The 16,201-nt window shown below is 38.6% G+C and overlaps 2 protein-coding genes across 2 annotated transcripts; one reads left to right on the top strand and one right to left on the bottom strand.

Annotated features, from left to right (window-relative positions):
- Positions 1-7,893: 7,893 nt before the first annotated feature.
- LOC143419994 (uncharacterized) lies at positions 7,894-9,384 on the top strand. Its single transcript, XM_076887857.1, has 6 exons — positions 7,894-8,099; positions 8,560-8,656; positions 8,776-8,805; positions 8,930-8,983; positions 9,151-9,222; positions 9,350-9,384. The coding sequence occupies exons 1-6, from the start codon at positions 7,986-7,988 to the stop codon at positions 9,382-9,384; spliced, it is 402 nt and encodes a 133-aa protein (XP_076743972.1). The 5' UTR covers positions 7,894-7,985.
- Positions 9,014-15,201, bottom strand: kat7b (K(lysine) acetyltransferase 7b). The gene is made up of 14 exons (XM_004562384.4): positions 14,997-15,201; positions 13,911-14,061; positions 13,564-13,812; positions 13,371-13,453; positions 12,897-12,980; positions 12,666-12,764; positions 12,455-12,565; positions 12,012-12,203; positions 11,703-11,792; positions 11,460-11,600; positions 11,261-11,354; positions 10,978-11,124; positions 10,299-10,405; positions 9,014-10,051 (listed from the first exon to the last, which is right to left on the bottom strand). The coding sequence occupies exons 1-14, from the start codon at positions 15,012-15,014 to the stop codon at positions 9,950-9,952; spliced, it is 1,668 nt and encodes a 555-aa protein (XP_004562441.1). The 5' UTR covers positions 15,015-15,201; the 3' UTR covers positions 9,014-9,949.
- Between the last annotated feature and the right edge of the window lie 1,000 nt (positions 15,202-16,201).

Genomic DNA, 16,201 nt, shown 5'->3' with positions numbered 1-16,201 from the left:
GTCACTGCTTTGAAAGAGCACAGGTGAGAAGGCAGCCACAAGAGTGGTGGTGTGGTTGTTAGAAGCACATATCAAAGTTAGTGGGATTTTTTTAATGCCACGGTGAAGACTTCTGTCTTCCTTTCATCATTTTATTAGCTTGATTTGGAGAGTCACTGTGAGCGTCTTCTGTTTTCTCTGTGAAACAAACAAAGGCAAGACTACCTCTTTCATTCACCAGAGCATATCTGACAGGATGTTTGATCATTTGTGTGCGGCCCCATCCTGTCTACCTCAGTGCTAATCCCATTGCTCCGATACACATATTAGTACACAAACCCCACATTCCTCCAGTGGGAATATAAACAGTTAAATACCTGAAAGCCCAGATCACATTTGCTGGTATTTTATTAGGATTTTGTTTTATTAGCCTTGCTCTGTGGGAATTTTACAGTTATTTTAATGGCACCGGCTTTGTGAAACATAGCGTATTAAAATGCAGTGTAAGGCATGTATGGTAGCTATGTATTCATGGAAAAAAATACACCTAGATTTTTTTAAAGGAAAGATGAGTAATACCAAAATCAAACATGTTTTGTCTGCTAGTCACTGACAGTTTACACCTCAACACACCTCAACACACCTCAGCACACTTCAACACCAAGTGAGTTATGATGCACAGGCACGCCTGTGGGTGAGGAAGACAGACAAAGCGAAAGAAGGGGATGAAAAGGAAAAAAAAGACAGTTTACGAACAGAAACTTGGCCCTGAGAAGGGAGAGAAGAGGTGCAGAGAGGGAGGTGGAATAGGAAAGAGGAAAAAGGGGTGGCGAAGCGGGGAAGACATGAGGAGTGAGCGGAGAGCTAAAGGAGGGTAGGAGAGGATGAAGGGAGGAAGGAGGAGGGGTTGCTTCCTGTCGCCATTCCTGCCTGCCCACATAGACAGCCCGAGAAGGAGAGAGAGAGGGAGAGAAAGAGAATATCTGGGCGGACTGCAGGCCACATGACATTCTCTCTGGGTCCCTTGCTTTTCCTCTGCGCCGAGTGATGTGCTCCTTCCCTTCCCGTTCCCTCCCCCTCTCCCTCCCTTCCTCTGCCCTTCAAAGCTTCGACATGTCATCTCCCACCACAAAAACAGAGGTGGGAAGACTCGCTGGCGCTACCGCTGCCTCAGGGTGTCTGGCACTAAAGCTGACTGCAAATACAGCAGGGAGAGGAGGAGGAGTGGGAGGAGTGAAGAGACAGAGAAAGACAGAAGGAGGGAGGGAAAGAGGAAGAAGGAGATGGAGACAGAAAGCTAAAGAGAGAGAGAGAGACTGAGGCAGCAAGCAGGACAGTGTGAATTAAGCAGGACTCATAAAGCCGTGGGCATCAAAGTGTGTGTGTGAAGAGGAGCTGTTATTAAGGTGGAAAGACTGACATGAGTCCTGTCTGTTCTTTGTTTTTTAAAGTGACACTGTGACAACCGTGCTGGCTGCATCTTCTGTCTCGCACACAAACAGAGTGAAGTTTATGAAGAGGGATTTAGGGACACATCTCAAACTATGTGGTGGGAAACCTGTCAGACACAGAGCTGGGACACTTTTCTAGCTGTGTGGTCTCTCCCACTATCAGAACCGCAAAAACACAATGATGCCCTTAAAGGTTAACAAAAAGGATGAATTGTACTAAGGCTAATATGAAATGCATGGAAACCACAGGCTTATAATTGAATGTATCATCCCCAATTCACATGTAATTTCCTCCAGGACGCTGTAATATTTTCTGCGACTCTAAATGCATACTATGAACAGCTGTTCCTTGTGAATAAACGATTCCAGGCCAACTTGCCGCTCGGATACCACGAAATTTGCAGATTGATTTAAGGAGCAATTATGCACTTGGCTTTTGAACCTCTGAGGCTTTGGGAATGAATTGGTGATTGGCTCCCCGACAAAGTAAGCAGATCTGACCAAAAGAGGCCTTGCCATAGGCTGAGAGTGTCAAAGAAGCCACAAGAGCCCAGCAAACAAGAAGACCAGTAACGTTGTTTATTATGGGCCTCTGGAGACCAGTGGGCACTGACCGACCAACTGATGTTGGAGAATGCTAAAGAGAGGCTGGGAAAAGACAACAAATAATCACACTGAGACAGAGGAATCCAACATATAAATGACACAGACAAGTTCAGTACAAGTCTAAAGCCTTAATACTAAAAATGAAGCTATTCTGCATCCAGTTCATGTCAGAGTTAGCATAATTTCCAGTTCTCCCCACTGGTGAATGGGGAAACAGCTAGCATGCTTCAAGCCAGAGCTATATCATGAGCACACCTCTTTGTTTATATGAGTAAAACATGAAAAACATCAATTTTAGAGGTTCTAACATGTAGATTTAGTTGTCTCGGACCGAGCAGAGCTGAGGCTCAAAAATTAGGCTAATAGATACCAACCCAAATGCTAAAACTGCAGTTCATTGTGTGGCCACTTGGGGCTGGTGTCAAGAGAAGACAAATCTCATAGACTCTCATGTTCAAGTTTTACAGTATTAAAAAGTTAAAATGCTATATACATAGCCTGGTGCAAAGCTGTCACCAAATCTATGGCTCACAAGAAAACTTCATAAAAACTCTTCAGAGGTTAATGTTTTTCTAAAGAGCTGTTTAGATAGCTTTTCAGTGTGAATTAGAAGGTATCTGCATACCTGGGTTTATCTTCCTAATGAAGTGTGTTTATGTTAGCAACATCCCTCTGTTGTAGATAAACAGAACCAAGTAAACTGGTTCCCTTGTGTTTAACTAAGAGCTAAATTATACTTTCCACATCTGCAATTCCAATAAGGTCAGCTTGAGTCCAAGTGACATAAAATGTATTATCAATTAAAATCAATGAAGTATCTGTACTTTCACAATAAGCATACAGATGAGTGTGACATTTATCCTCTCTTCACAGGGCACAATTGACAAAATGTTAGCTTATCCCTTAAGGCAAAGGATGTGTAGTTAAATCCAGTGAACAGAGTAAAACAAACCGATTTTGAATGGAATCTAAATGATTTGACCTACCTCATATGGAAAAGAAATAGTAAAAACTTGTAAGAGACTTGCATAAGATGTGGCCTACTTCATATAGTGAATCATATAAGGCTTATATGATTTACTCATGAAAGTGGCCACTTTCTCATTGCTTTCATATATTGTTTTAGTAAAGTATCCAAAACATACAAGTTTGATTTATATAATTTTTCAAGGGATCTTATATCTGTTTTCACTCTTGTATGCTTTTCATACAAGTTTCACAAAAGACAGATACAAACTTTATAAGATTTATATATATCTTTTCCATATGGGACACATCTGAAAACTAGTATTAAGAACACTTTGTTTCCAACAAAGGTTAATCATTATAATGATCAGAATAACCCAGTTGTGTAATGTCAAAATCAGCTAACATGGCCCACAGAAGTTAGGGGTGGAACTGGTCTAAACCGGTAAGACAACGGCTATGTTCAAGCTATGCAAAGGAAAATTATTTTTTAAAAATGTGAGGATTTTCATAATACTAAGGGAATGATGATTTCTTTTTTGATGATTTTATGCGGTAACACTGAAACACCTCTAGTTGTGATTTTGAGGAGCTCCAAAGTAAACAATCAGCTGCTTCCAGCACACGCCTCTCAGAGAGAACATGTTTCTGTCTTTGACAAAATTTCTCCACCTGACATCACTTCCAAAAAAGCGTGACTACTGCGATAAGATGTATGTGTGAGGCAGTGGAATGCCTTTATCATCTATCAAACAGGAAACGGCTCTTTATAATCTGTTTACATTGAAGACTGCTTACTTTTTAAGTTGTGTGAAATGCTGCCATCAATCATGGCAAAGGTATCTGTACTTTTATTTTTTTCCAATTTTTTCAAAAGAAAGTTGAGATGACAGTGCTGGAGCAGCTGGTGTGGTAGAATCAAACACATCTTATGCTTCTTTTGGTTCAATCCCATGACACCAGGCTGTCTCACACTACTGGAGAAAGCTAGAGCCACCACGACCAGCCTGAAGCCCCCAGTCTGAACATGCAAAGGCAAACAGTGGTATTTCATTCTCAGAGAGCCTTGAAGAGCCAAATTTATGCCTCTCTAGAGAAACCACAGTAAAGTGCCACAGGGCACCAAACGAGAAAAACAACTTGGGGAACAAGAGAGTTAAGAGAGGCGTTCAGACTAAGTGAAATAGTGAAATGTTTAATATTATTTATAGTTACGTGTATACTGCTTTGTAATGCCTAACGTATGAGTGGACTCTTTCACACAAAGGTTGTTCCTGTGTGATTCATGAAAATGATGGGCATCAGGTCTGTGTGGGAGTTACTGACAAAACCTGATCTCTCTTATATCTTAACAATATTTTTATATGCACTTGTGTTTTTGCTTTTAGTTGTGCCTTAGTGTGCTCAGAATCTGAGCGAAATATATAGAATAATTAGCATTATTACATAATTTCCTACCGGTGCCAGTTTTGAAACTTTCTGACTCGGAAAGTGTTGAAATGTGTTTCACATTTATCGACACTGCGGCCTGAGCAGATGCCATCACACAAAGTCTCAAGCATTTATTTATGCAAAATGGGTACTTTCGCAGCAGCAAAAGTTTCATGTTTTAATGGATGTGGTTTAATGCCACTTCACAGTGTACAACAACGCACAAGCAGATGTCTTTGTAGTGGTAAAATATTGTTTTCATTAAAAAATGAAAAAGGAAAAAAGACACAAAAAAAGACAAAAAAGAACCACAAAAATTAAAGACAAATCATAACATGTGTGATGATGCCCCTGACCAAAACAATACAATCACATTCTTTCATTTTTGACTATGTCATATAAATAGACAAAAACAAGCCCATGGGGAGGAAAATATACTCATCAAGCCTGGTCTCTCCAGTGAGGTTCTGGTGCTTTGAATTTATGTGTTAGACAACACTGACACCTGCTGGATAAGATGTTCACTGTATACAGGTACACATACGTTTATATAGACGTAACATGACTTCTTCAAATTCATACTTCTGCTTTCTAGTCAAATTGTTCCAAGTCCTAATGTATGATCATGATCATTTTGTAGGAGGTAGTTTGTAATAAACTAACCATCTTAATTCAATGAATTCAGTTTAATTACATCACTTTTTTATGGAGCTACATGCTTCATGAAAAAAATACATTGTGATGTGCAGTACTGTGCAAAAAATTAGAAATAGGTGAAATGATTTATTGAAATATGCAAACATTCATGAAAGTCCAATTTATTTATATAGCACATTTAAAACAATAACTGCCCCTTGAGTTAAGTGCCTTTTTATACTTGAATGAATCATAGATCAGTGTTAAATGGCTTAACAAACAAGCACAAATCATTCCTTTGGAAATGATCAATGCAAGAACTGGACTGAAAATAAGTGAAAAAGCAGCCAAAGTCCAAAGAAAGAGAGAGAGTACCTTTGGAGAAGTCTGAAATGAGGGGCAGCCAAAGACTTTTGCACACTATTGTAGCTCCTACACATATTATACACTATTTTATTCCAGCACAGTGACCATGCTTTGCCACATTTTTTAAAAATGCATTCACTGGTTCATTCAGTTCAACAAAACCCACTTAGTTCCAAATGAATGGACCAACTTGTTAGTATTAAGATGGATTAAGATATGCAGATAAGAACTGTGACAACCATAAAACCACCCCAAGGCAGGAAGAGATAGTATCAGTCCTGATGACTAAAGTTACCACAGCGAGACATCTTACAATACAGTGTCTGTCAGCAGGATATTATGACCCCCAGCTCTAATGAGAGATCCGTAACTGGTGTTGTCAGGTTGCACCACCTTGTTTCATGTATTGGCATTTAGGTATGTGCCTATAGCCTTTTAAAGCCACTTTAAAGTCTATCTGAGCTGTCTCAGAAAGTACCATCCCTATTAAAAGAAGAGCGTGGTGACATGTGAACACCATATGAAACCAGTTATGTAATGGACTCAACAATACAAAAGAGTATGGTTTGCATTAGTTCAGACCACTGATAAATTATCCACAGACACAGCATATTGGTTTCTGTCATGCATAATTTCCCTGCCTGATGTTGATTAGTGTAATACAGTGGATGTGTTTCAGTGCTAATATAAGGAATAGCCCCCTCTGATTACTGCTTGAACTTTTTTGATTATTGAACAATGTTTACACATGTGAGGAAAGTTCTAGCAGTCTTTGTAATGCGGATAAAGAAGTAGATGAAGAGGATTTACTGGGAAATGCTGAATGCACAATTAGAGGCCTGGGTAAACATGACATCAGCATGGTTACTTGCTGTAGAAAGCTCCCACCAGAGACACAGAAGACATTAAAAATGGTTTTCAGAGGCTGCGTAGTACTAACAACAGTGTGTGTGTAAGTTGTAGTTGTATGTCTCTTTTAATATAATGAAAAGATAAGAACAATGAGAACAGTCCTAACCCATATTTCACTTATTTAAAGGTGAAATGGATCACAGGTGAAGTTCAAACTCAGCGCCCCGCAGTGAATCACTGTCAGAGCAGCGCAGATCCTGAAAAGGCCTCTACCACTGCGTCACATGCAGCGTTCTGTCATTACGGGAGCTCTTTGTGACTCAACCATTTCATATGCAAATGCCGTGCCTCTGATTTCTTTTGATTCGCCTCTCCACGTTAGCCGTGGCTTAGACTACGTGCACACGAGGGCTTTTCAGGTGTAATTGCCTTTCAGGGATAATTGTCCTGGGCTCGTCTTCCTACAGAAGCACCTGTGTGTGGATCAAAGCATTTGATGTGTGTGTCAGCTTTGTTTCGAGTGGGTGTCTTTGGAGCACACAGATTGTCAAGTAATTGCCCCTCCAGAAATTTCTATGACCAGAGTGTGTGTGTGTGTGTGCGGGGGGGGGGGGGGGGGGGGGTCAGCTTTCATTAAAACAGAGCATTTAAATGGCTAAGTAAGTAAAGAGTATCAAAAGGTTTAATAACAGTGTAATTATCTCAGGAGATGGAAAATAAATCACCCTGCTGACATATCGCTTAATGGAAAAGTTACAAATATTGACATTGTCAGCATTTTCCACACATCTGAGGTCACAAATGTCATGTAACACAATTCATACAGTCTTCATTGCGCTTGAATTTCATCTGCGTTTTTGAGATTTCATCCATCACCTTGTCGTGTATGACTTCTGACCATCAGGTGCACTACACAACCTTCAGCGCTTCCACATGTGTTAAATCGTAATAAGTCAACGCACTTTTATTTCAGTCTACTTGACCTTTGAGGTCACCGCTGTGCTCTCCTGCTTAATAAATTCCCAGCTAAACATTCACCAAGTCAACTGGCAACCCAATAAAACCTTCAAAGTAGACGGGTATATTTACAAAGCATCACTCAAAGACCCGACACACCTGCCCTCTTCCTCTGTAATATCAAAGAAGCATGTGAACATCACAAGGTCACAAATGAGCAAGAGGAGAATATTTTTAGACCAACCACAATCTAGACGTCTAATAAAGATGGAAATGAAAGGCGACCTTCTCAAATGTAAATATTTGATATTGAAGAGGTGGGGTTTTTTTCTTAGAATTGACCCCTGCCTGTAAGTTTTTAGATGACGTCTTATAGGTCCAACTATTTCAAAAAAAAAAAAAGTTTAATTGTTAATTCAATCACATTTTCTCCCATTTAATGACTACAAAATATGAGGGAAAGAATTTAAAAGCTTGATCTTTTACAAATACTCCAATACAATAAATTAGGGAGTTGTAATAAATTGAATGGTGGCAAGTGAATAGTCCTGTTTAGAGGGGAGGGGTCTATTAGCAGGGGTTTAGAGGTATAAAGGCGCCATGGATGCAGTTCGCACAGACTGAATAATACGAAAACCCATCCTGCCAACATCATCTGTAATGTATTATTAGCTTTGCTGGGATAAACAATATATTTGATTAAAAAGAAGTAGAAGCAGAGCTTTTCTCTTTGAGATAGCAATGGATAACTGGAAGATCCAGCTGGTTATTGTGACTTTTTGTGCTTTGGTGCAAACCTATCAGAGATTCTCGTGCAGTGCAGAAGAGCAGAGAGGACTTCTGAAAGAGTGGAAGGTGAGAAGCACTATTGTTTTTATAATGGGTTGAGCAATGGACAAATTTAAATATCAAAGCATTGAGTTCATTCACTTATTCTGTTCAAGCTTAGGTGAAGAGGAGAAAATCTTAGATGATTGTTGAGATTTCTTGCTTATATACAAGAAAAAAATATACTTTCAAAGAAGTCTGAAAGCTGTGTGTTTTAAAATTCTGCATTTGTTTTTGTTTTTTACAAGAGGCAAAGTTCTGTAAGTAACACATATTATAATGGTGCATAAGTATTTTTAACATTTTTGCAAATAAATCTGTATTTCTTTTTTTTTTTTACTAATTTGAAAGAAGATACAGAAAGAAAACTCAAAATGTTAGACGACCATTGCATTAACAATGCGTTTGCTTGTAGACTCTTGTAGATATACTTTTTAAATATAAAAACTGGTTTACTTTAAATAAAATAGTGAAATGTTTCTTGCAGGATGAATCACTGCAGACAAGCCTGACCAGTCCAATGTCCAGTGTAATAAAAAGATCCAAAGCCCTTCGATTCTACGGACTCATGGGGAAACGCTCAGGTAACCTTGAAACATATCCATGCATAACATAATGTCTCATTTTTGTGCTTATCACCATTTTTATGTCTCATAATAAGTATTAAAGCCTGTTGCATGACAATAAATTTATCTCTTCACAGATGCAAAAAAACCCTACCAAGTAAAAAGACGTGAGTGGCTTGATCTTATTGAAGCAGAACTCTTATCATACTAACGGTTTTGAAAACTAGTAGTTCCAGAAATTGGAATCTAATATTTAATCACAGCATCATTGCATATTTCTTATTCTTATAGGAAATAAAGGAGAAATGTTTGTGGGCCTGATGGGAAGAAGCATCTCCAGTGGTGGTAAGCATAAAATCATCAATAGACCGCATGTAAATTGTAGATATTTCAAAATATCAAGGCAGCTTTATTGATATTAAAAATATCAAAGTGCTAATACACATTACACAGCTATGATTCAAAGTAGAAGCCGAAAACCATCCTAGTCAAACGTTTCCTGTTTATTACAGAATCTCTACCCAAAGTAAATCGTTCTGCAAAGACCACTGCGATCCATGATTCAGAGAACCCATACAAGCAAGGTACGATTGTACCAGTATAAAAACCTGAGGCTGTTTTGTTTCTATGTGCATTCATATAGTGGTGTTACATTTGTATTTTATATCCTCAGCAAATTAAAAATCTCCTCTTTCCCCTCATCATTGGCAGGTTCAGCAAAGGAATGGATCAGAATCCTGTATTGATGGAATTAGAAAAAAAAAAAAAAGACATTATGACGAAGATCTATACAATTTTATACCAACCAAAGGCGTGTTGCCATAAATCATACTCATTAAAAGTACACCCTGCTCAATTTCATGTTTCGATTCATGCTAACAGTTACTGTATTAACGCTCAAAAAGAATAACCACCATTGTCAAAAAGCACATTTCTCATAGTAAATAAAAATAACCTCTAAATGCACTCAAATGTAGCTATTCTAACATTAATGTTATCCATCACATTGGACCGTTCATCATTTAACATTCAGCACACAAAGGCAGTTTTAAAGCAAATCCTCGACACTCATTTTTCACAATGCTGACAAAAAGCATTTGACTTGGAACGTATGCTGGTTTGGCTAGAAATGACAGTAAAATATAAAAAGGTGTTTAAAAAATTCACATTACAGACAAGAAGAAATAAACAGGGTCAAAGGGATGAAAGAAAAAAAAAACACTGATCTTTATTGACAGTTCATAGGTCTAGGCTACTTGTGGCTGGTGAGGCTAGAGGCGAGTGTTTTCAGTAGCCTGAGCTTCTCAGTGTTTATGTCCCTTTGGGAGGGGTCCATTTTAGCGAGCTTGGGTCGATGGTTTTGTTGCTATTGCCTCGCTTGATCTCCTTTGCTTTCCACTCATCAATCAGGTCCTGGGATGAGAAACAGGGTAACGAGCTAGGTTATCACATCTAATTTTTCCAGTAAGATAGAAATAGAAAGATGGGCCTGGTATAAAACGTGTTTTACAGCATTAACGTAAAATTTTACTTCCAAAATTAATCAAAATATTAGAAATAGACAAGTAAATGATCTCAGTAACCCAAATAATTTGATACAAAAGCAATTATTTCAATAAATAAATACAAGCATAAATAAAATGGAGAGGAGCCAGCTTACCTGACGCTTCAGTACTAAGTGCTTTCCCTTCCAATACTTCAGCATCTGAAGAGACTGCAGGGTGCTCACAATGTCCACTGGGTTGACAGCAGTTTCCTGACTGATCTCTGTGCAGCACGCAAATATTAAAACAAATATTAATTGTATGCATTTGTCTTGTTTATTAAATGCATGAATCTTCTTGTGCGGATTCATTATGCTCTTCCTTTTATCTATCATCGATATACATATTCTGAGATCAGTGTATGTACAAGTAATCTTTAAGGGCCTAAAGCTCAAGCTTCAGACTTCTCTAAACACTCTGGTTTAGGCATTTTTTCCTGCTCTTGACTGTCAATGAGAGGGAATTTCTTTAATATGGTTATCTGAGGCACACAGCTCAGACTTTGAGCGCAGCACTCCCACCCAGCTGCTGCTGCGCAAATCTTTTACTTGCAAGGGACAGCCAAACAGAAAAAAACATAGCTTAAGAGGTGAGCTAAGAGGGAAAGAAGCTAAACTGTCTTGTTACTAGTCAGAAGATGGACTTTGGGACTTCACCAAGGCCAATATAAGCTAAAATTAAGATTATTTTAAACTGGTAATTGGTAACTGGTAACAAAGTACAGAGCCACTTTCAGCTTTTTTTGTAAACATATAATTTAAGCTGCCAAATTATAGGGTTTGTGCTTTCACTTACCTTTGATGGAGATCTCCTTGCCTTGAAAGTTGTACATGTATCTGAGTAATACCTCCTTCCAGTAACTCCTGTAACTGATGAGGCCCAGATCAGAGAGGGGTCTCTCTGGCGAGCCCACCTTCTCCTCAACTTTTGACAACAGATAACCTAAATAAAGCACAGGACAGTCAGAATGAACGCTTTCAGAAGGAAGAGAGAATTATCTGTATTTCATTATGCAAAAAGACTAAAATGCAATTTAATGATTACATTGAGAATAGAATAAATTAACATATAAACATACTAAAGTCAATGAGCATCTTTCCAAAGCCTTGTCTCATGTACTGTGGCATTGTCAGGATACAGGATACATTGTAGTTCAGGAAGGAATTTTTCTCCTTAAAGAAATAAATAGAAGGAAAAAACACTTTTTAGACATTTCTGTTCTGGAACATAAATTCAATCATTGTGTGGGTAAAAACAATAACCTTGTTCTTCTTTACCTTTGAAAAATAGCCTACTAAATGGCAGCCAGTGTTGTCAGCTTCAGTCATGACATAGAAGAGAAAAGGCTCCACGTCATAGTAAAGTGTTTTGTGGTCCAGGAAAAGCTTGGCAAGTAAACACAAGTTCTGACAGTAGATCTGGGGATGATATGGCCCTTGATTACTTTAAAAGTGGCTTATATATTTGATTACAATTTAAAAAGAAAAGAAATGCCAGTGTTCACTAAGTAAGACTCTTACCTTATTCTTTTTGCCATCGACTTCAAACACAGATATAGACCCCTTTCTGTACACCTCATCTCCTGGAGGATGCTTCCACACACATTTGGCCTGAAAAGACAAATTATCTACAGTACTTCCAAACCAGTGAGTTCATAAAGATAAATTATTCTTATTTAAAGGCCACCGTGCAGTAAAAATATATAATGTAATAAGAGCAACGGCTGTTTGCCAAAACTGAACTTTAAAAAATGAATGTTTAGAATGTTTTTATAAAAATCATTTCTAAGTGTAGCACGACTCCAATGACTTGGGATTAGTCTCTCTCACCATGTGTCGCCTGAGGATGGTCTGGCTCTTCATGTATTTGAGGCAGAATTCACAGACGTACAGACGACCTAGACGCGCATACTCCTCAGGATAGGGCGAGTGGTACCAGGTGTCCAGCTCGTAGCGACCAAACAAGATAGTCTTGATCATGTTACTGCCCTCTGTGATCTGACCCTGGATGCGCAGCTTCTCCTGCAGGCATGAAGATGGGAAACATTAATGTCCAATGTGTGTGATGAGGTTATCAATCAAAAAACTAGAATGCTAACATACTGACAGTTTAAAAAATAAATAAACAAAACAAAATAGTGACAACTCAGTTTTTAAAGAAAAATAATGTACCTGGAACAATGAAAGGCACCAGTTCTAGCTTCATTTCCTTTTATCTTATTCTAAAATGCTAAAAAGAAAGTACTTATGGAGATGTGAAACCCCATCATTACCAGGTCTTCAGATGCTCGGGCCTGTGCTTTCCTGAACAGCTCCAGGTCATATTCACTGGTGATGTTCTCCAGCAGAGGCTCTCTGGTGTTGCCGTGTGTTTGCCGATGCTCCTGTGGGCCACGAGAAAAGGCAAGCAGGAAATGAAGTAACACGCCAGCTATGAGGTGGAATAAGCTTAGAAATAGCAAAACAAAAGTACTGGTGACGTACCACATGCTTTTCTTTCTGCTCCTTCTGCAGGCCAGAGTTTCGACCCTTCCTTATCTCAGCCACTTGCTCCTTGTATCGAATCTGTTTCGGTGTTGGTGTCTACAAATAAGGATAAATAACCAATTCACTTTCCTGGTATGAGAAATTACTGACAATAGTTAAAATAATAAACAGATAATTAAGCAAAGTGTAAAATTCAATGTCATGCTCTCATTTCTAAAGCAGACCTACCTGGTGACGAGTTGCATGGCGCGAGTTGCTGTCCTCCTGTGCCTTTACCTCCTCCTCTTGTTTCTCACGGCTAATGGCTTTTACCTGACAAATAAATAAATAAATAAATAGATAAATAAATAAAGCATGGATTATATCTCTTCTTGGTCTCTCATTTCTCTCTGATACGGCTCAGGCAGCCAAATACTCATACCAGCCACTTCAACCTACAACATTAATAACATTTGCTGGGAACATCCCTGTTTAAGTGATGAAGTGTTACTTGTGGCTGTTTTTACTGATAGCAAAAGACATTGTGTACTTGTACTACAGCTGAAATTGTCATTTACTACACTCAACCTTTGGAGTATCAGTTATGTCCCAAAGAAAGTTGTACAGTCCAGCCACTGCCAGTGTTTCAGGTTAATAACTGTATAGATAAAGTAAATTCACATAATATTGTAAAGTATTCTGAACATGATTTATAATAATCACCTTGCATTCATCAGCAGAAAGATTGTGGTAAAGAGGACAGCCTGACACAGCAAAATGACGTTCATGCTTTCCTGTGAGGTGACCTAAGAAAAAAGAGAAAAATAAGCATGATGTTTGCTGATATGCCATATTTCCCATGTTCAAATTTTTAATAACACTTTTGACGTTTGGCAAAAAAAGTAATATATTTTACCAAGGGAATTGCACCCCGGGGTTGGACATTTCATGTTGAAATTATAGGTTTCGTGACAGCGGCGGCGTTTAGGTCGGTGGGAGAGATCTTTATCCGAATCTCTGTTGGCTTGGTCCTTGGCCTGGCTCTCATCATGTGAGGCATTGGGACTGGAGATGTCCAACTCTGATTCAGAGGAGGGTGCATTTCCAGTGGGCGTCAGTGGTGGAGATTCATCGTGATCCACAGCTCGCTTTAATTCCTGAGTATCTAAGGGAAAATAAAATAAAAGTAATCTTCAAATCACTGTAAAAGTATATATATACATATGTGTGTGTGTGTGCATATGTATAGGCTATGTTGCCAACCCTGAGAGCTTTGGCTAAGGCGAGTAGAGGCTCTGGTGAGGCGCTGTCTCTTGGGCACAGTCCCTTCACTTTCTGAGCTATTGGTCTGTTCTCTTTCAGCAGAGGAGTCAGAGTCTTCAGTTCCATCTGAACCACTCCCAGCCATGTGTCTCTGTCAGGGGAACAAACGGTAAATGAAAGGCACCTTTTACTAAATAATGTCAAATAGAGGTGCGGAAAAAAAACAAGCATGGATAACACTGATGGTGTCCACAAGCCAAAAAGACAGAGTTGTTCTGGCGATAGCAACTACAGTTTTACAGAGCAGTTAATTCAGCATTCACAGTATATCTATTCATTGTTGAGTCATAAATCCACCAAATTAAAAGCGTAGCTGAGGTAACACTGTAAAAGTGCTGTTTGTGGACATTTTTCTTTTCGATTTCTGACTGGCTACAATCAAATGATAGCTCTCCATTAGCTGTTTAATTATTATTATCAGCATAAACAGGTCTTAACACCATCTACCCCTTACTAATACCAAAGCAATATATTCCGCCAAACTAGTGTTAAAAACTGGCCAAATACTGTCACACGTGTAGTAATTACCACGACAAAGTAACCAGTCTGCTTAGCACGTCAACTGTTATTGTTGTTAGCTTAGCGTTAACGGTTAGCTCTGCTCTTGGTTTTTAGTATTTGTTTTTTTCCCAGCCAATGTGGCACAACACTGTATTCACAAACAGCAATTTAAGCAGGACTGATCTTGTTTTAGTCTTAGGGCAAAGCCTACATATACATGAACCGCAAAGCGCCGTTACATTTCACCAAACGTAAAGTAAAAGTTTTAGCTTCTTTTAGCTGCTTTTAACTGTACACTGGGTGTTTAATGAGCTCGAACAATACCGACACAAGCTGAATGTGGCAATGCAGTTAAAGTCAGTATGTTTAAATTATTCTGTGCAGATTTATCAGCTGATGCTAACACCGTGTTTTAGCGCGTTACACTGTCAGAATATTGAATGGAATATGGTGGAACCTCCTGGTTAACCATTAGCGCTAACTTAGCTAACGTTACCCTCTTGTGCGACCTACATGCACTCTTACCTGTCTTCTACGAGGCATGTTCTTCTTGATGGCTACTACTTCACGATGGTCTAAAGCAGCAAATGTAAACGTTACGTTTAAAAAATAAACTGTTTAATGATTTATAGATTTTTTACTTTATTAGTTTATATGTACACAGCGTTTAGTAGCTCGAGCTGCATTCCTCGCTCAGACAGAGCGAAGAAATGAATTTCCGGTAACCAGTAGACCAGCAGGGGGCGACTTCCGGATAAAATAAATGTATTACTAATGCCTGTCTAAAATCTGAAGTGGGCTGGGTGGGGGTTAATTTGAAATGCACTGTCGTAGTATCGTGTCTTTTTTTTCTTTAATAAAAATATGACTCCCAAGGAGCCAATCTTTCTTGCCATTTTGAAAAAAGTGCTCTTGTTCAATAGATCCCAAGGCTTTCTCTGGGACATTTTCAGTTCAGTCCTTGTACCTGACCATTTTCAGAGGAATGCTTTTTTGTTTGTTAAATCACTGAAAATTGAGATTTACAGCAGATGAACAGTATCTGAAAAATCATGTGCTTAAGAAAAAGGGGGGGAGGGGGGGGGAATCCATCAAGGACCTGACACAAGACCTGATATATCTGTTACTTCAGCGGATCCATTTACTGTTGGCCTCAGAAATTGCTTTAGTGCTGTGGTGGCTGTCAAGAAGTTATTCTTAAGGAATAGTATTGGATAACAGCCTTTATCCAAAGAAGAAGCCTTTAAAAACCCCGGAGAACTCATCCTGAAGGTTACTTTAAGAAGTTACAAGATACAGTAGCTTGACTAGGAGAGTTCAGGCTGTGTTGGAGAATAAAGATGGCCATACCAAATATTGACTTTCAAACTCGTAAAAATTATCCAAGCTGCCTTTTAAACTTGTTGGATTTTTACCAACTCTGTTTTTGGCCTATCTATGTTTACACATGCTCCAGTCAGTTTCTGCACATAGTTCCAATTTCCTTACCAAAATATAAAAAAAGGCTGACTCAAGACTTTTAAATTGTATCTATTAAATTTTGCTTTGTCGAATTTACTGATTTTACTGAGCTGTTTCACTTAGAAGAGCCACGTTCTTGTATATTCATATTTCGTTTGGTTAACTTCAATTTGGTCATATCGTTATTATCATATATTGTATTTTATCAACATGTTTACTTATTGAGCCCTGTTATTTCATTTGACTGTATTTTTCCTTTTTTTTTTTTT

The sequence above is a fragment of the Maylandia zebra genome, linkage group LG8 (assembly GCF_041146795.1).
Source record: "Maylandia zebra isolate NMK-2024a linkage group LG8, Mzebra_GT3a, whole genome shotgun sequence".
NCBI classification, from domain to species: Eukaryota; Metazoa; Chordata; class Actinopteri; order Cichliformes; family Cichlidae; genus Maylandia; species Maylandia zebra.
The sequence above is the reverse complement of the archived record's forward strand: the minus strand, read 5'-3'. Positions and strand labels throughout refer to the sequence as shown.